Raw genomic sequence first — 25091 nt, 5'->3', positions numbered from 1 at the left:
GTTTCCATTTTGGTGAGAAAGACGACTTTACAAGGGGTAAATTTGATGAGCTGGGTGGGAGGCAAAACCTCCTCCTCAGTGTGGAGTGAATGGCACACAACAACATGAAGAGTGCTGAAAGGTCACTGCTGGATGCCTCCATAGTTTACTCTGACAGCTGGACACTGGAGGATAAACTTACGACTGCCATGAATTTTGAAGAAACGATGTGCATACATCTCATAAGACGTACGCATACATCCTCTGACCTGATGCACTGCCCATACACTTGCCTTACACTGATGACAGCTGCTAACTGGACCATAATAGATCCTCGCTATTAAAATCAGGTCAGCCTGATATTTGAAATCCAGGATAAAAATTGTACGGAGAAACTTTTGAACAGCAGCTGCAATCAAAGTTGTCCAGATGTAAAAATGAAGACAGCCATGAAGGGGAAACTAGCCAAGTATAAATTGTCACTAAAATTCACTCAAACAAATACTGCTTCTAGTTAGGATTAATATAGGACATACAAGACTATATTATACTTGACTTATTGAAACACAGTTTAAAAATATGAGACTTCTTGAGAGATGGCAAATCATCCCTAAAGTGGTTTCCCAAGGATAAAAGACGAGACACAAGAAAGATTCAGCGTGGCAGCAGTTTTTGTGCCAATGCCGCTGAACTTAATGTCTTTTATTTCTGATTTTATTGTTCTAATATGAAGCTACAACAGTCTGATGTTACCCAAACCAGTTTAACTTTATTGAACTGAAAAGTTTCAGCTATTTTTGGTCACACTAGGCAGTGTGGAAGTGATGCAGAGTCTTCAAATAGCAAGGGTTTGTGGTTCTACAGAGATATTAGACAACTAGGACACTTTCCTGAATCATGATGCCATTAATCTTAACCTGTACCAATATTTATATTCACAATGGGGTTTTTTTTTCTTAAATAAATGCTAGCTCACCACTTCCTGTTGCTACCAGCAGCAGAAACCAGGCAGCTCAGCTTAACATGCACAAAACATTTAGCAGCTCAAACTATTGTCACTGCTAATGTTTGCTAATTTTACATTTCAGTCATCTTGGTGTGTTATCCATGATCCCTGTAGTCTGGATTTTAATGGTATTGTTCTTATGTTGCTATGAGGTGTTGTTGTGCAATCTCAAAGAATTTTGCACACTACGTGGCTGTGGTTTATTCACAGACTCATTACCAGCAAAGGGTTTTACCTTCATGATGAGAGCCATTATGAAATCCTGCATTGACTGACACCATTCATGATAAACTCTTAATGGTGTGATCTAGTGAGTCACTGTACTTCCCATGCACCCTGCCCTTAGAAATGGTAATTTTTGGTGACTCAGAATGTGTTTGGCTTAGCAGAAATGTCACATGCACACTGACATCCTGCCTGCTCTCTTACCAGAGTGCGCCGTTGTCTCTGCTCTGTGTGTTGGTAAAGTCTGACTCCAGGAACGTGTCCTTATAGATACGTCCCACCAGGCAGTACATGTCACTCGCTACCTGCTCCTCGCCTTCCACCAGGGGCAGCATGATGTCCAGGGCTTTCTGCCTGTCGCCCGGAAGGTTCCTTCTATAACCACACACAGGAAAAAACACAAAAAAGCATGTAACAAGTTAATAACTAACCCCCCAAAACAGCTTTGAGCATATCTAGAGATATCAGTGGATTTAGGTTTGTTATTATTAACACTTATTAATCTTAAAGGGGACTTTTATACCAGTGTCCATAAATTCACTATATCAGTAAGCTCCTTATCCCAGTCCCTTACCAAACTTTCAAAACACTCAGAAGTTAATTACTTGTTCTGAGTGAAAATGTATCTTCCTTTTTGTTTAAATTCTGCTTGTGGTCAAAGCCCGAAAGGGAAAGTACTTCTTTTCGTCAGCAAGGTGTCTAGGCTCAATGGTATCTGGTAAGGGTGGCTCCTGTACACCTCCACTTGAAGGTTTTATGGGCACACCCATTTGCAATCACACCCAGAAGTTTCTGGAGAGATTATATTTGCTCATTTAGCCTGAAAGCACCTTTGCATCTCACAGACAGTAATAGAAAATTACATTCTCCACTGCAACCAGACTTTCTGCAACCAGACAATCAGAACTGATGCAGCTAGTTAAAATATATTTCATATTTTTGCATTTATAAATGTTAATATTTTTTGTATCATGCTTTACACACAATCCAGGTCAGCCGTGCTACAGTTCCAGGGAGATTTGACTTATCAGGCATGTGGTAGACACCCTGATTTAATATTTATTTTACTCCAAATGGAAAAAATAACGAACAAAATAAATGTTGTGCTGTGTTGGAGCAAACTTAAAACCAGCAGATGAGATCATAAACTGTGGTCATTGAGGTCACAAAACAAGTGAGAAACAGGATCATTTTCTTATAGACTTCTATTAAATCTGTTTTCAATTTACAACCAGATGGTGTTACCCCCTACTGGGCATTACAAAGAATGCAATTTTGCCCATGCTTAACTCTTTAGACCGGCAGGCTGTGCTACTTTTTCCTTGCTTCAAGCAGATGTGAGCTACAAAGATGAGATTATTTCTATGCATATCACATCTCATATATGCATTAAATCCATTACAAACCTGCATTTAACTTGTACTGTACGCTCCCCTTTGAATCACTATTGTTGAACAACTGTCTTACATAATCACACCAAGAGTTAATGTATTTTCAAAGCCTAAAGGGTAAACATTAAAATGGTACATGATGGCATTTAAAATACAATTTCTAGAACATGAATAATGACTTATAGTTTTACTGCATACTTAAAAGCTAATGAGACTCAAAGAAATGGCCAAATGACCATGTATATTCTCAAGTGTATAAATAAATAACTGGTTTGAACAGATTGCATTAAAATGAGCATCACCAGCAGCATGCATGTGCATGCGGTGTAGGTGTGTGGAGCAGATAAATATGTGTGTTTTGCGTGTGAGTAGCAAGGGAACAGCTGCAAAGGTATTGTTATTGGACACTAATACCAGGCACAGAGGACGCCACCAGGACCTTAAATTACAGAGGTGACTGGGTTCATTAAGAGAATGCCCAATTTTATTTAGCACTGTGAAGTTCCAATTGCACCACAGGTGTTCAATGAGGGACTAAATGATCAGTTATAACTGACCTGCGAGGAAATAATTTGAGACTCTCTAACGAGCAGTCGAACTGGAAAATAACAAAGAGAGAAAAAGGAATCTATTATGGTATTAAAGAACGAGTGATAACCTCTTCAGTTGGTAATTGCTTACATTACATGGATGTTAACTTTTTCACCGGGTGTCAACAGAAGACATGTTTAACGCTGCTGCTTCATAGTAACAGGAATGCAAATAGGAAGATAGACTGAATTATAAATCTGACTGTCATCTCAGTTGTCTTGATTTATTAGCTACATGAATTATGTTTAATATACCAACTGTTTCCTATAGAAACAGTTGCTACAGGTACATGTTGAGTTTTCAAATCCATTATCTTTTTCTAAACCGACATTTAAACCACAAATGTCAAACTTACTTTAGTTACCAGACATAATATTATGACCACTGACAGGTACGTTAATAACACTGATTATCTCTTCATCAATGCACATGTTAGTGGGTGGGATACATTAGGAAGGAAGTGAACATTTTGTCCGCAGAACTGATGTGTTAGAAGCAGAAAAAAATGGGTAAGCGTAAGCATTTGAGCGAATTTAAAGCTGATTCTGACAGAAAGTTGTCCGAATACACAGGGCATTGCAGTTTGCTGTGTATAGGGCTGCAAAGCGGCAGATCAGTCACGGGACCTGCGTTGACTGCCGTCCACCACCGAAAGCACCAAAAATGGCAACGTGAGCATCAGACCTAGACTACAGAGCAATGGAAGAAGGTCGCCAGATTCATCTTCGTCATTTACTAGAGGAACACCTTGTACAGTGTCGTTTCTTTTAATGTAAAGAACTGCAAACCATAGTTTTCAGTCACGTGACTGAATCACTTCCCTGGCAGGCAAACATTAATCCACTATGACCGGAAAGAATGAGAGTATTGCAGGACAAAAGTGTTGTTTTTTTCACTTGTCTCAGGCCAAGACTATTTGGATCATCTATCCGTGGAGGGAAAAACGAAGATTCAAAGATAAATCTGAATTTTGGGGACTTGTGGTTCATATTCTGCCTTTATTTAAATCCCTGAAAGTGGCGACAGAGCTCCAGTTCAGTGACATCTACATCAGTCTTGTAGAGAGTGACTCATCCTAAACTGCTGCCAGGATGAAAGCCATCAAAGTATGTACAGCTACATGTAATTTCAATCTAGATGGGTAAATAATACTGTCGTGCGAAATTTTTCGTCGTTAAAGCAAAGCTAGCTTAAACTACAGCCCTGGAGTAAGTCGTTCCATTAATTCTACGACTCTGGCTTGATGGATGATTTTCTGAGACGTGCCTCTCAGGATTTGTGTCCACTCCTGGTCTGAAACCAGGGAGTTTTTGCATATTAGTTGAACGTTTACACCATTACACTGTGAAGCCACTTTAAAAGAAGCAATTAAATACATTTTAAAAAAGCAAACATAAATTAAATAAAATACTGAACTGTGATCACATAATGGTTTCCATACGACTTCTCTCTGCAAATGCATTCCTTATTATGTTTTTTCCCCCCCTTTCACACAGACTGTTTACCTGCAGGGAAATAAAGCCTGTTCAAACACGATTGGTCAACAGAAGTTGGATCACAAATAGAGACCAGGAAGCTTGTGGTTAGGTGCTTGACTGAAGGTGGGAGGAGCGGTGGCCTGTCCTCCTGAATGCATCACAGAAAATGTAAAATGTTCTAATTATGAATGCTAAACAATACAATAAGTTTAAAAATGTATAGCTTTCCTCGCAGTGTTTTTACTTTACTTTTTAATGTGATATTCAAACAAAAGACAAAGTGATACACCGTTTCACACATGTAAAGTAATTTACTGATTTCAGTGTGTCAGTGTGAAACCATATTGTGGCCTATCCCCAGAGATCTATCCCCAGTTGGTTTATTTATTTCTGATTGAATTTTTCTGATTTCCCAAGGCACCCCCCTTGCACCTAGACCAACCTTTGCTTTAGTATTGTGAAATCAAAAAAGGGATTTCTTTTTTAGCAAAGCTTTTCAGCAGTTTTGAACGAAGGAGATAAATGCTGCTGTCCTCAGGTCAGTAAATTGTTTGGAGCGTCTATAAAAAACAACATTTTGAGATTACAATTGGTGTTGCACACATTTTATTTTATGTAAATAACAGCTAAAGTATGGATAGGACAAACAGTATTTATTAATCGGAAAAGATAACAGATTGTGTCCAAAACACAGACTTGGGAGAAGAAATGAGAGGTGATATCCTGCAGAGTTTCACACAGACAAAATGTGTGACAGTCATGAAAAAAACCCTCCTTATTAACATAACGTGGCTTCTCTCCAGGGCGTGAAGGTTAAATAAAACATATGAGCTGACAGCTATTACCATGGAGACTGCCCAGGGGGAAGAGCAACGAGGGAAACAAGATCTGCTCTTCGAATGCATCTCTCCGCTTCCCTCTTTCTTTTCTTCAGAGTGCTGATGGATATTTGGAAATGGGGATTTTTTTTCCTCGATCTCATCAGGCTCTTAGCAGTAAGACCTGCACAGCAGGCCTCCAAGCAGAGCTGAAGCCTGAGGCGGAAGCCCCTTCAACCCACCAGATTCATTTAGAAGCAGAGCACCTACTTTAGATCAATGATTAAGTGCCTATTAAGGCTAAATATTGATAATCTCAAGGCATGGTGTGGGCTGCATGCTGCTTACTCAGAGCTCATTGAAGGTAATGATTTATACGACTGCATCTCAGTGAAGGAATTCATTCAGTTTCACACTCAGAACAGAGTAGATTATTTGACTTTACTATTCTATGGTGCCACCTTCTACAAACTATTATCCGAAGGCAGTTTATGAGTAATTTGAATAAAAGCTTTGAAACAGGCTTAAAAGAAGAGATTGCATTTCCAAGGATATAATTCTACTTCTGCGTGATTATAAATACATAACATAGAGCTGCTAGTGTTCTTTTTAGCAATAGAGGCAATAGCTAGAACATCTATGGGCATGCTCAAATGCACAGAGGCTTCAGGGATGAGTGCTAACGATTGTGTGGAAAACATAAATTCTTTTGTCTGATCATGCAAATCAAATATTTGGCACTTCAGCACAACGGTGCAAAAATCACGCCTAGCCTTTATGGTGTGTAAAATTATTCCCAGAAATCTTACAGGGGATACCAATGAAACAGAATATGCAGGTGTGTGCTTCCAGATATGTGATATGCTGTGTTTGTGTTTTTATGTTTAGTTTTAGTTTTGTTTTTATGAATTTTTAGTGTTAGTTTTAGCTTTTGGTATCGTGAGAACAATAATTACACAACAGTTAGGATGATTCTGATTCCTGCTTTCTAGTTTCCAGATGCTTTAGTTCTTGTATTAAAGTTCTAGTTTTGTTTTTATGGAGTTTGTATTTGTGTGCAATTTCCTCCATGTTTTCCCTTACTGTAATCAACAGTTTAATATTTGTGTTTTTGTTTCGGGCTTAGTGTTCTCGCCACCGTTGAGTCCCTTCTCTACTATGTTTTTGTGCAGGTTTTTGCATCTCTGTGTTCAGTTGGGTTCTCTTGTCATTCCTGGTTTTACTTTGATAGTTAGGTGAATTTCATTTCCTCCCCCATCTCGTCGTCATGACTGTCTACACCTGTGTCTTGTCCACTCTGCTGTTTCTGTTTCTCTGATGTGTATAAATAGTCCCGTCCTTTTTTTTTAGTCATGGTATTTGTGAATCTTTCCCTCATTTTCCCTGCCTCCCTGTTTGAATTTAGAGTCCCTGTTGTTTTTTGCTTTTTTGGGTATATTTGTATTTTCTTTTACAGTGTATCTTACCTATATTTTACCTGTGAGCTGTGTAGCAGAATCCCTATGTCATTACCACATTTGATATTACTTTATTAGCAGTTATTCAGTGGTCCCCCCCCCCTCCCAAAAAAAAAAAGAAGTAATTTGAATATTAAAGTATCCAAATTAAAAATACTCATTATGCAACTTGGTGCATTTTAAAATAATGCGTATCATATCATTGGATTCCAATTGCATAAACATACAAGCTGCATGTTGCAGCTTGTATGTGGGGATATGTGGTGCTTTTTATACTGTTTGGCAGGTCAGTTTTATAATAATACATGGTAATTTATTCGTTTTTTTCTATTTATTTGTCTTTAAAGTTGCTACTAAATGCATACAGTAAAATAAAGTACAGTAAAGTTAAAAATATAATTACTGGCTCCAAAAGTCTCAAAAAGAAGATATGACCTATTTACCACCTTTAGTGCACTCAAAATCTATTTCTCCCTCCCACCAACAAGAACAAATCAGACAACAACACAGTTACACCACCTGTGGCATAACAATCTCCTGGAACAGCTATTGTATTTATGCAATGGTTTACTTGCTGAATAGGTGAACTGACATAAATGCCCTCCTACCCTCTGCTCATGTCGACCTGCTCTAACACTGGAGGATACAACTCAACCTCACCAAAGACACAGAGTTTTCCATCATTACCGCTCATTCAGTGAATTGGTCTGACAAAATGTCTCGGTATGCCGCCTCGAGCTCGCAAATGCAATATCATATAGTGGGAATGGAGCAGCTACTAACAGCGAACACACGGGCATCTTGGCACCCTACAGAAACATTTTCCATTTGCTGCCAAATTAAAGAACAGCATGCTTTATTGCTGTTTGAGGCAGTCACACCATGAAAACCGCAGGAAGTTTACAAGAAAAGCAGCTGGTGAGAAACAAGCAGCCAAAACCTCCTGTTTTGTACATCTGTCTCTTCCTGAGACGAGTACTGTAGCTAGACGCGCACCGATAATGTCACAGCTGCTTAGAGACATACATTTAGGATTTCAATACTGCTCTGCTAACGCAGGATAAATGAAACCGCTAGAATATATTTAAAGAAAACCCTGAACACCATGAAAAATACTCTGTGACAGCCCTTATGATACTTAGAGAAAAGACTAGGACAAAGGAAAAGAGTGCATTTGCTTCACTGTGTTTAGAAGTTTTTATTCCAGGAAACCTGGGTGTGTTTTGTGAAAGGTACTTAAAGAAAAAGCAGGTGTGTTTAAGTGTATGTCATTGCTTCTCTTCAAAATTTAACAAAATCTTTTTGATACGGTTAAATATTCTTTAGTTTCACATTCTGATAACTTAGTGATATCTTAGTTTACTCTTCATGCATCAATAAAGCATCTAGTTTTATGTAATTTAAATGAAAGCCTTTCAGCGTGGCAAAATTGCCCATCTCTATGACAACATCTGTGTGAAGCATCTCACCAAAGATTTCATGAGGTGGGAGAAAGTCAAAGACTGATAAATAAATAACTTGAAATATATAAAGACCAGCGCCTTCCCTCTATTTGATGTCCCTTATTCAGTACTCGTGGGTCACACCACAGTCTGTTGGAGCCTGACCATCATTCTCATGTGAACTGCGTAATGAAAGTTTCATGTCCATATCTTACACAGTTATGACCCTATCAAACTGCCAAATTATGTGATGCAGTGAGCGAGAGGGATGACAGGCAGAAAAGCTTTTAACAGAACAGGCAAACATAGCAACACGAGTACAGAAAACAGGGATATGCTGAATATACAGTGTTAGCTCCTGCTACGGTAAGTGTCCCCAGGACTACTTTTCCCCACAGTGACAGATTTAAAAGGTGAACACAATACCAGCGACACTGTGGAGAAGACACATTACTCAAATGTCAAGGGTCGCAAAAAACAAAAACACACACTAAAAAGCTCCTACTGTAACATTTTTCATTAACGTTTTTATCTGTCAAACTGAAAATGTGTGCATGCTGCAGGGTTTCTGCAGGAAAGGTTTCTGTGGGGTCAGCTTTGGCTCAGTGGACTTTCAGAAAACCTGTTTTAGCCTTGCGACTATGGCTAAAGAACACTTCTCCAACTCCAACCCCCGACGCATGTGGCAAGGACTCCAGACCATTACAGACTACTGGACCACCAAACCCTCCCCTGTATCCTCTGATGTCTCCTTCCTCAACCAGCTCAACAACTTTTATGCTCATTTTGAGCGAGGGAACCCAACAACTACAACCAAAGCAGACATGACGCCAGACCACCAACCTCTGACTCTCTCCCCCACCGATGTAGGAGCGGTGCTGAGCAGGATTAATGTCCACAAGGCTGCAGGTCCTGATGGCATCCCCGGGCGTGTTCTCAGAGCGTGTTCTGGGGAGCTTGCAGGAGTGCTGACAGACATATTCAACCTGTCCTTGGCCCACGCTGTGGTACCGGCCTGCTTCAAATCCACCTCCATCGTCCCGATACCCAAAAACTCCAACCCATCTTGCCTCAATGACTACCGCCCAGTAGCCCTCACCCCCATCGTCACAAAGTGCTTAGAGCAGCTGGTCCTAGCACACTTCAAATCCTGTCTCCCCCCCACCCTGGACCCCCACCAATTTGCATACCGTCAGAACAGGAGCACAGAGGATGCAGTCTCCATCGCACTGCACTCTGTCCTCTCACACCTGGACAACAACAACAACACCACGGTGATTGGCCTCATCAGTGACAACGATGAGGCCGCCTACAGGGAGGAGGTGGATCGTCTGGCTGAGTGGTGCGACACAAACAACCTGCTGCTTAACACCGAGAAGACCAAGGAGCTCATCGTGGACTACAGGAGGAATGCTGACCCACATCCACCCATCCACATTAAGGGGACGGCTGTGGAGCGTGTGAGCAGCTTCAAGTTCCTGGGAGTCCACATCTCCGAGGATCTCATCTGGACGACCAACTGCTCCAAGCTGGTCAAGAAGGTTCACCAGAGCCTCTTCTTCTTGAGGACTCTGAGGAAGAACCACCTGTCCTCAGACATCCTGGTGAACTTCTATCGCTGCACCATCGAGAGCATCCTGACCAACTGTATAACAGTCTGGTACGGGAACTGCTCTGCCTCGGACCGGAAGGCGTTGCAGAGGGTTGTGAAAACTGCCCAACACATCGCCGGAGCACCACTTCCTGCCATAAAGGACATCTACAGGAAGTGGTGTCTGAAAAGGGCTGGGAAAATCACCAAAGACCCCAGTCACCCATCACATGGACTCTTCACCCTCCTGCCCTCTGGGAGGCGCTACAGGAGCCTCCGGACTAAGACCACCAGGTACTGGAACAGCTTCTTCCCCACAGCTGTCAGACTCCTGAACTCTGCCTCCTGACATCTGACTCACATTAGACACATGGACTGGAGATACAAACACCCACAACCACCTACACACAAACACACACTGGACAACTGTACCCTCATACACACAATAATAACATGGACTGAACAACCACCCACAACCACTAACACTTTATATAGCCTCTGTAGAAATTATCCACATATCTCGCTTATCTTAACTGCACTACTGTATAGCTCTGTGTAAATAATCATTCTGTACAATGCAATAAATTTTAATTCTACAACTGTTTATAACCTGCATATCTCATATTTCTGTATAGTTTTTTATTTCATATTTATATCCTGTTCATAGTCTGTACATACTTATAGTTATAGCATATTCATAACGTACCTTCATACCGTGTACATTATAACATACCATAATAGACCCATTTCTGTAATATACTTACATATCTATATTATTGCTAATATATATTTGTAATATATCTATATCATGGCTAAAGCACTTCTGGATGGATGCATCTGCATTTCGTTGCCTTGTACCTGTGACATGTGCAATGACAATACAATTGAATTTTATTCTATTCTATTCTATGCAGGTTGGTGGTACAGGTTTACACTGTGGATCTCTATGACACGTATGCTTGTTGCCTTACCGATTCAGAGCAAACGCGTAGTGGAACTTCACATGTGGATGAGCCATGGGGTCAAAGGTCGGAAGCTTCTCCAGAGTCTCTACCAGCTTCACGATGGACTCATAATCCTAGAAGGTAAGAAAAGATCGGCTATTGAGCTGTTCCTCCTGTCACTGGTGTATCTGACATCAATGACACTCTTGTGATGTCACAGCTTTGCAAGTTAAGGAAAAGAAAAAGAAAGGAGGAAGACATTTGCCTTCAGCGCTACCTGGCAGAAAGGCTTTCAGAAGTCACAGAAGATAACATTAAGTGCACCAAAGTCAGTGTAAGGAGCAAGTTAAATACGATCTTGTAGGAACACCACCGGTCACTGCTGAGCACTGTGGGACTAGTGCCCATGTACCTCGGTTCCAGTGCCCTCCAAACACACACTCTGACTCATCAGTGTATTTACTTGCTGCTTTGATCCTCAAGGGAGAGTTTCTGATGTCCTTTTATTTATTATTTCTGAGACTCAACTGTCTGTGTATCACAAAAAGCACTTCAATAATTGAGCTGCCTCTTCATCAGATTTTTGTTTCTTGTAGTCACCAAAGCCAAAGCACTTTGAATAATTCAGCACATCCTCAATGCTTATTGTTCTAATTAATGATTCATTAGACTGTGCACTGCCTATGGTGAGTGGGACGATCTGGACAGAGAAAGCCATGGCAATGCGGAGACTAAAGAGGAGAAAGAGCAGAGCGTTTAAGACGAACAGACCAAACGCTTCGCCTAGAGCACTCTACAGGCAGTCTGCAAATGGCCCCGCTTTGAGAAAGTGGCACTGGTAAAGGGATGGTGGAGATAGATTGAAGCTGATTCAGTAACCTTGCTTAAATTTGTACAGCAGATGTGTACAGTAGTTTCTTTTTCAAGGTCAGGGACATCAGCACGCACATTCAGTGCATCGGAGTTGACAGCTGGTTTAAACTTGATAAGGTTGTGGGTGATTAGCTAAATGCCTGAACGTTTATGGAGAAACTTTTTGGCATGCCCTTTTCAAAGTAAAGGCGTGGTGAAATTACCACGTTGAGTTTTTGTTTTGTTAGTATTAAATAGTAACTATTTGTTCCCATTTTTGGTAATTTTATAACATAATTACAATCACAAATTTTAGGAAATTGGTTATCAGAAAATGTAGTAGCAATTAATAAATCAATACATTAAAAAGTCAATTGAAGTTAATTGTTATCTGTAGGCATTTGCTCATTTTTTCCAGTTTATTGTAGTTGAAAAATCTAGCTTAGTATTCACTGCCATGAGGTCATGCTTAGACGCTGCCAAGGAAAATCAGCTGATGGTTCAGCTGTACATTTTGCAATATGCAATTCTCTAATCTCATATAGGGCGTGCCATTTAAGCTGTTTAGCCCGCCCACAGTTACAGTTTCGACAAGCAGCAGTGTGAGCCATCTCCACCACAGCCTCTCATTTCATGCTGTTTCCTGCCTAATCAGTGTTAGGGATTGTTGTCACTGACACCTGCTCTGCTCTGCTGTGTGCTGGAAGTCTTGCTGTTGCTCTCCTTGCCCTTTGCATTCCAAGTATGCACGATGAAGGGAAGTCCCAAAACAGAGCCATGCCAGCAAAGATTACGGCAAATTGAAAATAACAACCTTCTCGTGACTATACTGGTTCTGGCTGAACTGAACATTTTGTACTTTTGAATGTTTGTTCCAAAGAAAACAAGACATCAACTTTCCTAGGAACCTGTCCAGGAAATGTGACGGGTATTTTTCAGTATTTTTGAGATTGTTACATAGAATAATAAATCATTTAACTGAAACTAAACAAATACATAGCCAAAGTTTATTTTTAAGACTGCTGCCTTATCAAAATCGACCTATCATGAATATTTTTTTTTATGATTTTTGATGTTGTAGCACAGATGGATGTTCAGATTAAAGATAACTGAAGTCCTTATCTCAGGCACACAGCTTTGGCTTGCACTGTGTGTTTATGAGGGGCAGCCAATGAGAATAAAAGTGGCCTAAAGGAGGAGAAGCTGAAATAACTCATTTCAGACATGGAACAAAAAGGGAGGGGGGGTGCACCAAGACCCAGTACATGATAAACAAGGACCACTGAACCACAGCCCCTCTGGTTGAAATACCCAAAGGCAATACACATAATTTGACAAATGACAGCAATATGTCGGTGTTCAGGAAGTCCACACCCGACAGATGTACCTGGATGTCCCTGTACGTAAGCAGCAAATTGATGACGACATCAACTGAAAGGCACTCCACGTTGTCCAGCCGCTGCTGGATTCGGCTCAGCTCTGCAGCCAGTTCCAAGCCAGTGTAAAGCTCCCGGGCTCTACGGATCTCATTCAGAATCGTCTCACGGAAATACTGGCTGGAAGACACGAATACAAACAAACATGCATTTATAGAAGGAGAAGATTGGCTTGCATGTATATGATCGACAAATAGCAATACAAAAATTTAGCAAAAAAATGTTTTGCATACTTTAGGATCTGCTCCTTCAACTCTAACACAATTGGACTTACTTCTTTCCCTGCATTCTCACACTGTTTTGCATAATTTCAGATCATTCCCCAGTGAGACACGAGCTATTTTCATCTCATATAAGTCATAAATTATTCACTGACAGATGAAGGGACCAATAAACCTGATAACTTCAGATATTAGTTTGATGGATTTAAAAGCAGAGCAGACAATTAAGACAGTTAATTAGCTTAAAGCAGAATTACTACCAGCAACCATATTCTTAAGCTCTTAGTTGTTCTTGAAAAAACACTAAGGGATGAGCAAAAGAATATTAAAATACGTGAGGCGGTTCAGGTGCTTCCCATATGGAAACGAAATAGTAAAAACGTGTAAAAGACTTGCATAAGATGTGGCCTACTTCATATAGTGAATCATATAAGGCTTAAATGATTTACTCATGAAAGTGGCCACTTTCTCATTACTTTCATATATTGTTTTAATAAGTATCCAAAACATACAAGTTTCATTTATAGAATTTTTCAAAGGATCTTATATATGTTTTCACTCTTGTATGCTTTTCATACAAGTTTCACACAAGACAGATACAAACTTTATAAGATTTATATTTACCTTTTCCATATGGGTTAGCAAAAGCCTGTCTGTGGGATCTTTTAGATTTTCACCTTTAAAACCGCAAAACTGAAAACCTTCAGAAATCCTGTGAATTTGGACCATCTAAATTCAGTTAATTAGTATTTTCCAGTTGCAAATTGTGTCTTTTTTAATGCTGAATTTCTTTGGCTGTTTAATCAGCAGTTTGCAAAGGATAACCTTCTCATAATCGTCTCATTTTGATTGTGGAAAAACCATGTGTACTGGCATTAAAACTCAAAAGACTGATGCAGATTATTGTCACTCCCCAGCCTCTTGTATGCTGAACGTAGTGTACTCTAGCTTAAAATGATAATATTAAGACCTAAATGCCAAATAATGACACAGTCTACACTCTCTATTCACATAATTAAGCCTTATACACAATTTTGAAAAGACCCATGCAGTGACAAGGATTTGCTGCCATAACCCCGAGCCAATCCTGGGGGTCAACCCTGCTTGCAGGGAGTGATTAAAGCATAAATAATAACCCAATACAAGCTCTGTTATTAAATAGTAAATGTGTTTAATATGAACAGGCCGGCTAATATTTTCCTGTTTAGGTTGTTTTTCATAAAATATGAATAACAAATCATGTATTCGCATATTATGATCTGCTGCAGATGATCAGTTGGGTGTGTCCTTGCTGGAAGGAGCAATTTTAAAGACATAAATACATATATTTGCTTCATGTGAGACGGCTCTTGTAATTCAGTAAGCTTATCTGTCTTCTTGAGACTTCAAAACATGGTCTCGACTTCAATATACACCAAAAACAATATAGTGCAAACACTGAATTACAACTGTAGGATCTTCATACTTTCCTTTATGCCTATCTCCAGGAGACACAGCCTTCATCAATCTACATGATTTTCTTTTCTGCCTGTAAAACCTGAGTCACTATTCCTGGAGATGGACTAGAAATGACTGGCTGCTGTATCGCCTATTGGCAAGAAGGCCTAAAATATTACCCCAGCAACTGAGCCAAACAAATGTGTTTTTTTCTTCTTCTCTGGTTTCAAAATGTAAATTACCACGTAAGTAAGGCTGAAGGATCCACGCACAAAAACAATTAGAACAAGTAAAAATAGGATGAGTGGGATAATAAAATAAATGCCTGGTGTGTTGAAAAACTTCTAACAGAGCTGCTCAAATATAAACATAATGTTAAAATGCTAAAAATGGTAATGCTACAACAGCTCCTTCCTATTTGTGAATGTTCACCTTAAGTTGCATACAGTATAATGTAATTTATGTAATGAAGCAATCATTTGGGCACTGCTTACCATTATGAAAACATATCACAGAGTCATATTGTGGGCATTTCCCATGCATAATATGACTCTGTGATAAACAATAGTGATCTTACAGTGCTTTCAGAGGATCATCTTGTCAGGAGCTTTAAATAGATTTTCTTTCTCTTTTGCTTCCTTTTTCTCAAACCCATTGCTGTACTGTCAGTATGTCCTTCATTTAGTAACACTAGACAACCTAAATATAAAGCTCTCAATACGTTCACTAAGACTATTTGTCTCAGCAAAGCCAAAATGCATTAAGGTTCAAATCTCTTCTGTTTCAATGTGTAGAGTTTACAAAACAGAAACTTTGAATTTTTACAAAAACAAAAAGGAAAATTGTTACAGGAAGCAAAGTAAATACAGAAATAGCTAAAGCTAAAGCAGAAACTATATTTGCTGTATTGCATTTAGCCTAGCTGAAAAACTGTGCACACTCTGATGAAACATGTCCTAACAGCTAACTTCAGATTGTTATTCCACACAGCATGCTGTTAATGTCACTTCTAGCAAAGCTCTTGTTGTTAATCTTAGATTAAACTACTGTCCAATTTGCAAATTATAGATTAATTTCTGTATACTGTAACAACAGACAAATTACTCTGTAACAATTCTGTGTAAAATCTGCCACAATATCTGCCATATTGTGCAAATAAGCAGGCTGTTAGTACTGACACTGCAATTTCACCTGCATTTTCCTCTAAAAGTTGTTTTAATGATGTAATTATTGTTTATACTGCATAAATCTGGTGTAGTTGAGAGACCTGGAAGAGACATCGAGAATCTTTTCATGAAGAACCGACGGTGCCAAATATGTAAATTAATATAGTATATGTTACCCATTTCAGCATAATAAAATCTGTATAAATGCCCAGTGGCATGATACGAAGCGAGGGAATATATGTGTTCAAAGTTTTGACCAGTACATGTAAAAAGGTCATAACAAGAAACTGGCTAAAACGTAATCCTCCAAGGACAGCTCAGCGGCTGGACATGTAGCAGAAGATTTATATTCCATGGAAAACAGACTCATTCGTTAAGGGTTAAAGCAAGCATGCATAGAAAACTATGGACCAAAGAGTCTGTTCAAAAGTCAAAACGCGTGTCAAATCTTTGTAAAAGTACTGATACTATTTTATGTCATGTTATATTTTTGGACATATATTTTATGAGAATCCACCATGGCTGGTGCAACCTTTCTGGAACAAGAGTTTTATCTTTGTGTTGCTCATTTTTACGGCTCATAAATAATGAAGAAAAAAAAAAAACAGGTTATTGCCCCCTACCACACCACTGCTGCACCACAGTCATGCACTGACACACAAAAACCCCCCAACAATATTTCAAAATGACAGGCAGTCGATTTTGCAAACTCAGGTGCAAACAAATCGGCTATTGCACGCTTGTTTGCACCTGAGTTTGCACCAAAGGAGTAGCAAACTTGTCCCAGTCGGCACCAGTGCAGTACTTTCAGAAGCTGCATTTTTAGGTCATAAGCAATGTCTTAACTAGGCCTAACACAGCTATCACAGTATTTCTGTGTTTGCTGTGCAGGAAAATCTAGCTTTTATCATTAGTCCTTTGTAGAGCATTACTGACGTCATAACCCGGGTGTTTCTATTGTTTAGCATCCCCGCTTGTACGCTATTATTGCTGAAATTTCTGGATTGCCTCAATAGGAAGTTTAATTTCACTTAATACAGTTTATATTTCTATTACAGCTGTCAGATATAAAGCGGATATAAATAAGCAAAATATACTTACTGGGAGTTGGCTTGCGACACTTTGAGGAGCTGGATGAAGCGGTCCAGCAGAGGCATGCAGATGGGACCCAGCAGCATCTCGAAGCTGGGCTGCATCAGCTCGGTCAGGCCCTTCATCAGGCTGCCCTCACAGCAGTACACCTTATTCTGAGGTGTCACCATGTACGGGATGAAGGTGTAGTTAGCTGAGCATGTCTGTTAAGAGAGGAAACAAAGTTCTGGATATCAGATATCAGCACATTTAAACATCTGTGAAATTTCTTTTTGTATGAAATTGTAATATTTGCCCAAAATATGTGTATTGTTTTTTTTTTTAAATCATAAACCATACTCAGTAGTCTTTTAAATTATATCTATAATTTACTTTTAATTTACTTTTCACCAATTTAAAAGACTGATGTGAGCACTCAAGGTAAAGTTTCTGCAAACAAACATCTATTTCGATAAGTTAGGCTTAGTAGCTTTATGACAATATATGAAACTATAAATCAATCCATTTTCTTCTCCTTATCCAATTCAGGGTCATGGGAACGGGGGATGCTTGAGCTTATCCCAGATGCCATGGAGAAGGAGGTAGGGGTAGACCCTGGATTCAACCCAAAACCTTCTTGCTGTGAGGCAACAATGCTAACCACTGTGCTGCCATTATATGAAACTATATGTATGCAACTATATTTGTAACATTTACAGACTATAATGTTAAATTTATACTAAACTATGTGTAGATACAGCATCAGATTTTTAATGTTTATTATAACATCTTTGCATAAACTGTAATAATAAATAATAAACAATAAAACCATCTTCAACTTTGTTCTTTCTATCCGTTTTGTCGCATTTATGCAAAATAGGAGCTGGGCGCTAAAGTCTCAAACCTTAGCTTTACTAAAGTGTACAAAAAAGATAGTAAATGAGGTTTACTATCTATCAGAATATATAGCTTCATTTAAAAACTAACGTATCGAAATTGTTCAATAAACTCAACTTCCGGATGATTTCAGTGACCTGTGCAATGAAACATTACATTGTATAGGGAGGAAGCAGATTGCCTGGGGGGGAAGTCTGCAGTAATTTCCCCTATTTGAAATGGTTTCGGGTAATTACATGAACCTTAATCTCCGATCTCCCTATTCACACAATAGTGTTTATGTAGCACTGTCTTCAGTGAACTAGTCTAAACAGTCAGCAGAGGAAGGTGAGATATGCAACAGCTTCATTAGGAGGTGCTGTCTTATAACCACAAACACTTACAGCACCTCATTTTCAAATGTCACTCGCTCAAGCAGCCTAGTGCACAAGAAAAATCGAGCAGCAGCAGCAGCTGAAGTCTCCCTGCTCACCTGCTGCAAAGCTCTACACTGTTCTTTGCTCCAGCTGTGCCATTATGGAGTAATTGTGTTTCAAGTCTGTTTCAGGTTTGGCCGCACTAGTAGCATTTAAGGCCTTTTTCTTTATTCACTTAGCTTTAATACTCGACAGCCGTTATTGTGTATCTGTATTTGCTTTTTTAACTTGACATTATTTACACCGCATTCTTGATGTTTCTGTCGCGGTGGCCCACCACTGCTGAATAAACAAAGACGAAACACATGCGTGCGGTGTCTACAGACAGAGGAGAGAGAAAGAGCGAGAAAGAGGCAGGAAATCCACAATTAATATCCTCAAGAAACAGCACAAGTCCTGTCAAGAAGAGCTATTCTCAGAGTGTGAGATATGTGGTGAAACAACACGAGCATCTGAAGGCGGTTGGGCTGCAACCCAGCTGCATCCTGATGACTTTAATAATCTATCATGCTCTCGGTTTTTCAGCAACCTCGAAAGTACACTGCTGCTGCTGCTTTCAGTGCCAAAAAAAAGGAAGTAAGAGGAACATGTGGCATTGAAGCAATGAAAGCCAACCGAAGATAACTACTTCCTCCTGTACAACTGTGGTTCATGACATCACCAGTAACTGCAGCGGCAGTGTGCGCCTTTCAAAACAAAAAAAAAGACTGTGACCCCTATTTCTTTTACGTGTAACCAGACAGGTTGCAAAATGCTGATGCTATATTTAGCTTCTTTGTGCGATTCATGCTGTCATGGGGCTCACATGACAGATTTGTTTTCACACGCTGATGCATATTTCAGTGCGGCAGCAGCTGCGGGTTATTTGAAGCTAACCTCCAGTAGTTCTTTACAGGTAGCAGGTTTCCGAGCTGATACACATGTGACAACTCTGGCTGATGAATCCAAAGAATAAGCCAGGTATTTACAGAGTGAGTCATCTGTTTAGTCAGTCTTGCCAAAGATCCATCTGCTCATCTTCACTTTCAGCATCAATGTTCTCGAGCAGCCTACTCACTCACCTTCACAGAGCCTGTTTACACTCCTTTAAAATGTGTTTTGGACAAGTGGACTAAAGCACTAAACACAACCTGCATTGCTCCTGAGGTGTTGCGGGGCACATTTGGTCTCTGTATGCTTTTAAATGTAAATCATAATTTGTCCTGAACTATTCCTAAGCAGGACAAAAGATAACATGTCACGGTGTCCATTCTTGCCTGCAGCTCATGAAGCATTTTGCTAAAAAATATGGAGCCTTGCTGGCAACAGACCTAGCTTTTAACCTTTGTTGTAAATGATAATCAATAACTGAACATGAATATAGGAGAATATCTTGGAGACACATGTGTAAACAACCATTCACTCCAGTCAACAGTCTCCATGGATGTTGTTTTGTGGGTTAAAACCAGCCATCTGGTCAGTCTAGTCAAATCCCATTGCAATGTGAACCAAGTACTACCTAATTTAACCAACAATCAATGCACTTTCAGTCTGAATAATGTCTTAATGTTAAGCAGACATTAAAAGTAAGAATTGTTTCAAAAATTCAAATCAATGTCTTTAAAAATTATATTGATATTTAATTTAGATGGGAAATGGTTGCAATGATGCAAACATTTGTTTGTGTGAGCTTCCAGAAAGTTGAAACCACTGTTCCCAGATTCTGGCAGGTCACCGTGGTGCTGTGGTTAGCACTGCTGCCTCATAAGAAGAAGTTTCTGTTTGCAGGTCGTTTGTAAGCTTTCAACGACCTGACAGAACATCTTTTCACGTTTCACTTTTCAACCAAATCTTGATGATGCTAAGATATCTGGCGAAGTTGTAAATGGGCTGTCCCACTCTGATCCAATAGCCAGAGATACAGTTAAAAACTGAGTCGAAACAGGGTAATCGACACACACGCCTATGCTCCTATGGGCAGCAAATGCAGATAGAAATAAGTGGGGAAAGTAAATGAAAGTGTAGTGACACAGAGGGACATTTGTGTATGTAATTACAGTCATGGGGCGATCGTGGCTCAAGAGTTGGGCATTCGTCTTGTAATCGGAAGGTTGCCGGTTCGAGCCCCGGCTCCGACAATCTCGGTCATTGTATCCTTGGGCAAGACACTTCACCCATTGCCTACTGGTGGTGGCCGGTGGCGCCAGTGTCCGGCAGCCTCACCTCTGTCAGTGCGCCCCAGGGTGGCTGTGGCTACAATGTAGCTTGCCATCACCAGTGTGTGAATGGGTGGATGACTGGATATGTAAAGCGCTTTGGGGTCCTTAGGGACTAGTAAAGCGCTATATAAATACAGGCCATTTACCATTTTTATTTTAATTGAACATACACAATGAAGCTAATTACCTGGATTTCAGTTATAATGGTAGTGAGCTACACACACAGTTACAGACAAGTAGGAGCACATGCTTTTCTCTGATGAGAATAATCAGACATATCTGCAGCTGCAGAGTGTATTTTAAAGCAGTCACAAAAAAAAAGAAATGTATTTGCAGCACTACAGAGGGAAGATCAACCTTCTGCTTCCTAAACAATAACAATATATGCAATCAGGACCTTAAACCAAAGATCTTCTTGGGTTTAGGGAAGTTTGAACTGCTTCTGCTAACTCCAGGTGAGTGTTACTGTTACAATGCTTGCATTCGCTCTCACCACTGTATTGTTTTTCGGCTTAACAAGCAGCTGTTTCCAGTCAAAGTTCTTTTTACACTGTACACAACACCAGATAACTACTGGGTTAAAGAGTAGCAGATAAACAAAGGGGCGAATACAGCAGGTAAAAACCGTGATACTTCCCTCGGGCAATTGAGAAGACTAAAAACAGAGGGGCTACTGGCGTTTCATCAGATAGCTTCTAAGACTTTAAGTAAATGATAACGGCGCTCTATAATGAGGTCACTGGGCAGCTCGGTGACGCATGTTCTCTCTGTGTCTGTGGGGTTCTCCCTAGGTACTCTGGCTTTCTATCGCCGTCCAAAGACATGCTTTGGACTTAATCCTAAACTGCTTGTATGTGTGAATCAGAGTGTGAATGGCTGTCTGTCTCTCAGTATCAGCCCTGCAATACACTGGTGAGCTGTCCACCCCTGACAGCCAGATTAGGCTCCAGGCCATGTGACCCTAAACTGGTTTGGTGGAGGAAAATAGATGGATGAATGGATGTGTAATTATTCTTTTTCTTTGAATTCTTTCAAAAATAAAAAAATGAAGCAAAAATCTGATGCTGTGATAGCCGTAGCTAACAAGTTCATGATTGTCATACAGAAGAATCAGGAAGGTACAGCACATGGAACCTCACTCGGTTCGTTTGTGAGCCTTCGGTTTCACTAGATTAACAAACAGCTTATTATTAGCAACATGTTGAATAAACCCGGTTCATCAGATAAACAAAGAATGGATAAACAAGTTGAAAGGAATGGTTTGTTATGTTTCACATGCAGCCCTGGTTATTTAAATACTTGCGTTTGAATCATTAGTTCACTGCAGTTCCAAGGTGGCAATGCTGAGTGTTTGCTTAGATCATTATATTCCTTATATCATAGAAAGAAATGCCATGTGGATATGTTAACAAAGTCTTGGCTGAAAGTCTGGAACTTTTTGGGAATGAAAGAGAATAAGGAAGACATAAAATTGCTATTAATTATGGTGTTTGCAGGGGGAAAAAACATCTGTAATAACATTAAATTGAAGGGAAAGAATGATCAAAAAGTCCAGTATTGCAATTTAAATGCACTTTTACCTGCACAGATGGCTAGTTAAGAGCCTGTGCACTGGTGCAGAGTGCATTTAAGTGCATTAATACAAGCAGGAAAGAGAAAGAACAAAGACAGTAAGTACACATAAGGGAGATCAGTAAGCTCACACTCCCATACTGTGAGTGATAATCAGCTCTCCTCTTGGTACGAGTCAGTGTCAGAGAACAGTACATTTCATGTAGCTCTCCTTTCACTGTGAAAGCCACTTAGGAGAGCCTTTTATCTGACTGCTGAACATGGACTACCGACCGCATCTGTGTTATTGACACAATTAGCGCGCAATTTAGAAATGTAAGTCAATCCGAATCAGTTCATCATTTTTAAGATGACAAACATTCTTTACCTTTGGTCTCTGAAATAAGAGATTTTGCAGCTTATCTGTGCTGCGAAAGCACATTCAGTGGTTGATAAGACAAGAAAAGTTGTACATATTAATACATTGTAACAAGGCTCATGGGTCTGCAGAGAAACTTCAAAAACAAAAACAACAATCTTTGCATGTCTGCTAAAAAGGCTTTACTTAAAACATATGGTACAGTGGGTGACTCTATATTGATCTACTAATTTTAGGAACTACAGTATGATATGCAAAGGACAGGATTTCCTTAGCTTTAAGGCAGCACCTTATTTGAATACTGCACTTTTTGCAAGTCAAATTCTCAAAATGCTTGTGCCTTTTTATGCAGATTGTGGCACTGCAGTCACTGTAACTCTCAAAGCAGCTGTTGTCTGAGACGTACATCTTGAAAGTGGAAGGGAAGATGTTTTCATTTTACATGAAATCAAATATTTATCACAGCTTCGAAACAAAAGTGGGCTGTGCAAAAGAAAGCCTTTACAATAGCGAAAAGAGAGACATAAGGCAACAGGACACTGTGCTCCCTGCGCGCTGTAAAAAGCATATTCTTTGCACTACACAATGTGTGTAATGTGTGAGCAATGAGTGAGTAATGTGTGAAAGGCAACGGGAAAAGAAAGAAATGCCTCGTGTACTTACAGTGTTCTTCTGGCAAATTATCTCCTGAAAGAAGAAAAGAGAGAAATCCATTTAGAAATTCATCATTAGCATTTTCTCCGAGGCAATTTAAGTTAGATACGATGTTACTGAATGACACTTCAATTCAGTACACCATACCTGAGCTACAAACACTTTGTAAGGACGACTTGTATTTGTGGATATTTGTTGATTTCCCAACAGCTGATTAATATTTCTAGTAAACCGTGATGACCTATAGGATGACTTTAGATGAAACAATTACTTGTTTGTACATGGAGAAGTATATGGCAGTGAAAGGAAGCATAATCAACAAGTGTACACTGAGACTTAGTATATATACAGGGAGTGCAGAATTATTAGGCAAATGTTGTCCTACTCCAAGCTGTATAGGCTCAAAAGCCTACTACCAATTAAGCATATTAGGTGATGTGCATCTCTGTAATGAGAAGGGGTGTGGTCTAATGACATCAACACCCTATATCAGGTGTGCATAATTATTAGGCAACTTCCTTTCCTTTGGCAAAATGGGTCAAAAGAAGGACTTGACAGGCTCAGAAAAGTCAAAAATAGTGAGATATCTTGCAGAGGGATGCAGCAGTCTCAAAATTGCAAAGCTTCTGAAGCGTGATCATCGAACAATCAAGCGTTTCATTCAAAATAGTCAACAGGGTCGCAAGAAGCGTGTGGAAAAACCAAGGCGCAAAATAACTGCCCATGAACTGAGAAAAGTCAAGCGTGCAGCTGCCAAGATGCCACTTGCCACCAGTTTGGCCATATTTCAGAGCTGCAACATCACTGGAGTGCCCAAAAGCACAAGGTGTGCAATACTCAGAGACATGGCCAAGGTAAGAAAGGCTGAAAGACGACCACCACTGAACAAGACACACAAGCTGAAACGTCAAGACTGGGCCAAGAAATATCTCAAGACTGGTTTTTCTAAGGTTTTATGGACTGATGAAATGAGAGTGAGTCTTGATGGGCCAGATGGATGGGCCCGTGGCTGGATTGGTAAAGGGCAGAGAGCCCCAGTCCGACTCAGACGCCAGCAAGGTGAAGGTGGAGTACTGGTTTGGGCTGGTATCATCAAAGATGAGCTTGTGGGGCCTTTTCGGGTTGAGGATGGAGTCAAGCTCAACTCCCAGTCCTACTGCCAGTTTCTGGAAGACACCTTCTTCAAGCAGTGGTACAGGAAGAAGTCTGCATCCTTCAAGAAAAACATGATTTTCATGCAGGACAATGCTCCATCACACACGTCCAAGTACTCCACAGCGTGGCTGGCAAGAAAGGGTATAAAAGAAGAAAAACTAATGACATGGCCTCCTTGTTCACCTGATCTGAACCCCATTGAGAACCTGTGGTCCATCATCAAATGTGAGATTTACAAGGAGGGAAAACAGTACACCTCTCTGAACAGTGTCTGGGAGGCTGTGGTTGCTGCTGCACGCAATGTTGATGGTGAACAGATCAAAACACTGACAGAATCCATGGATGGCAGGCTTTTGAGTGTCCTTGCAAAGAAAGGTGGCTATATTGGTCGCTGATTTGTTTTTGTTTTGTTTTTGAATGTCAGAAATGTATATTTGTGAATGTGGAGATGTTATATTGGTTTCACTGGTAAAAATAAATAATTGAAATGGGTATATATTTGTTTTTTGTTAAGTTGCCTAATAATTATGCACACACAGATATCCCCCTAAAATAGCTCAAACTAAAAACAAACTAAAAACTACTTCCAAAAGCATTCAGCTTTGATATTAATGAGTTTTTTGGGTTCATTGAGAACATGGTTGTTGTTCAATAATAAAATTATTCCTCAAAGATACAACTTGCCTAATAATTCTGCACTCCCTGTAGATTTTTTTTAGGATTTTTTTTTCATGAT

General features: G+C 39.8%; 1 protein-coding gene across 3 annotated transcripts in view; it reads right to left on the bottom strand.

The window, feature by feature from the left end:
• The window catches only part of map3k5 (mitogen-activated protein kinase kinase kinase 5), an 86531-nt gene that overhangs the window by 36428 nt on the left and 25012 nt on the right, over window positions 1-25091 (bottom strand). For all 3 annotated transcript variants that reach the window (XM_004550592.4, XM_076874049.1, XM_023152057.3), the window contains 5 exons: window positions 23210-23233; window positions 17136-17329; window positions 13162-13330; window positions 10950-11056; window positions 1415-1585 (listed from right to left, as the gene is read on the bottom strand). In XM_004550592.4, the coding sequence (XP_004550649.3) occupies window positions 1415-1585; window positions 10950-11056; window positions 13162-13330; window positions 17136-17329; window positions 23210-23233 (665 nt within the window). The remainder of the gene's footprint in view (window positions 1-1414; window positions 1586-10949; window positions 11057-13161; window positions 13331-17135; window positions 17330-23209; window positions 23234-25091) is intronic.

This window comes from Maylandia zebra, linkage group LG15 (assembly GCF_041146795.1).
Source record: "Maylandia zebra isolate NMK-2024a linkage group LG15, Mzebra_GT3a, whole genome shotgun sequence".
NCBI lineage: Eukaryota > Metazoa > Chordata > Actinopteri > Cichliformes > Cichlidae > Maylandia > Maylandia zebra.
This window is presented reverse-complemented; position numbering and strand designations above follow the sequence as displayed.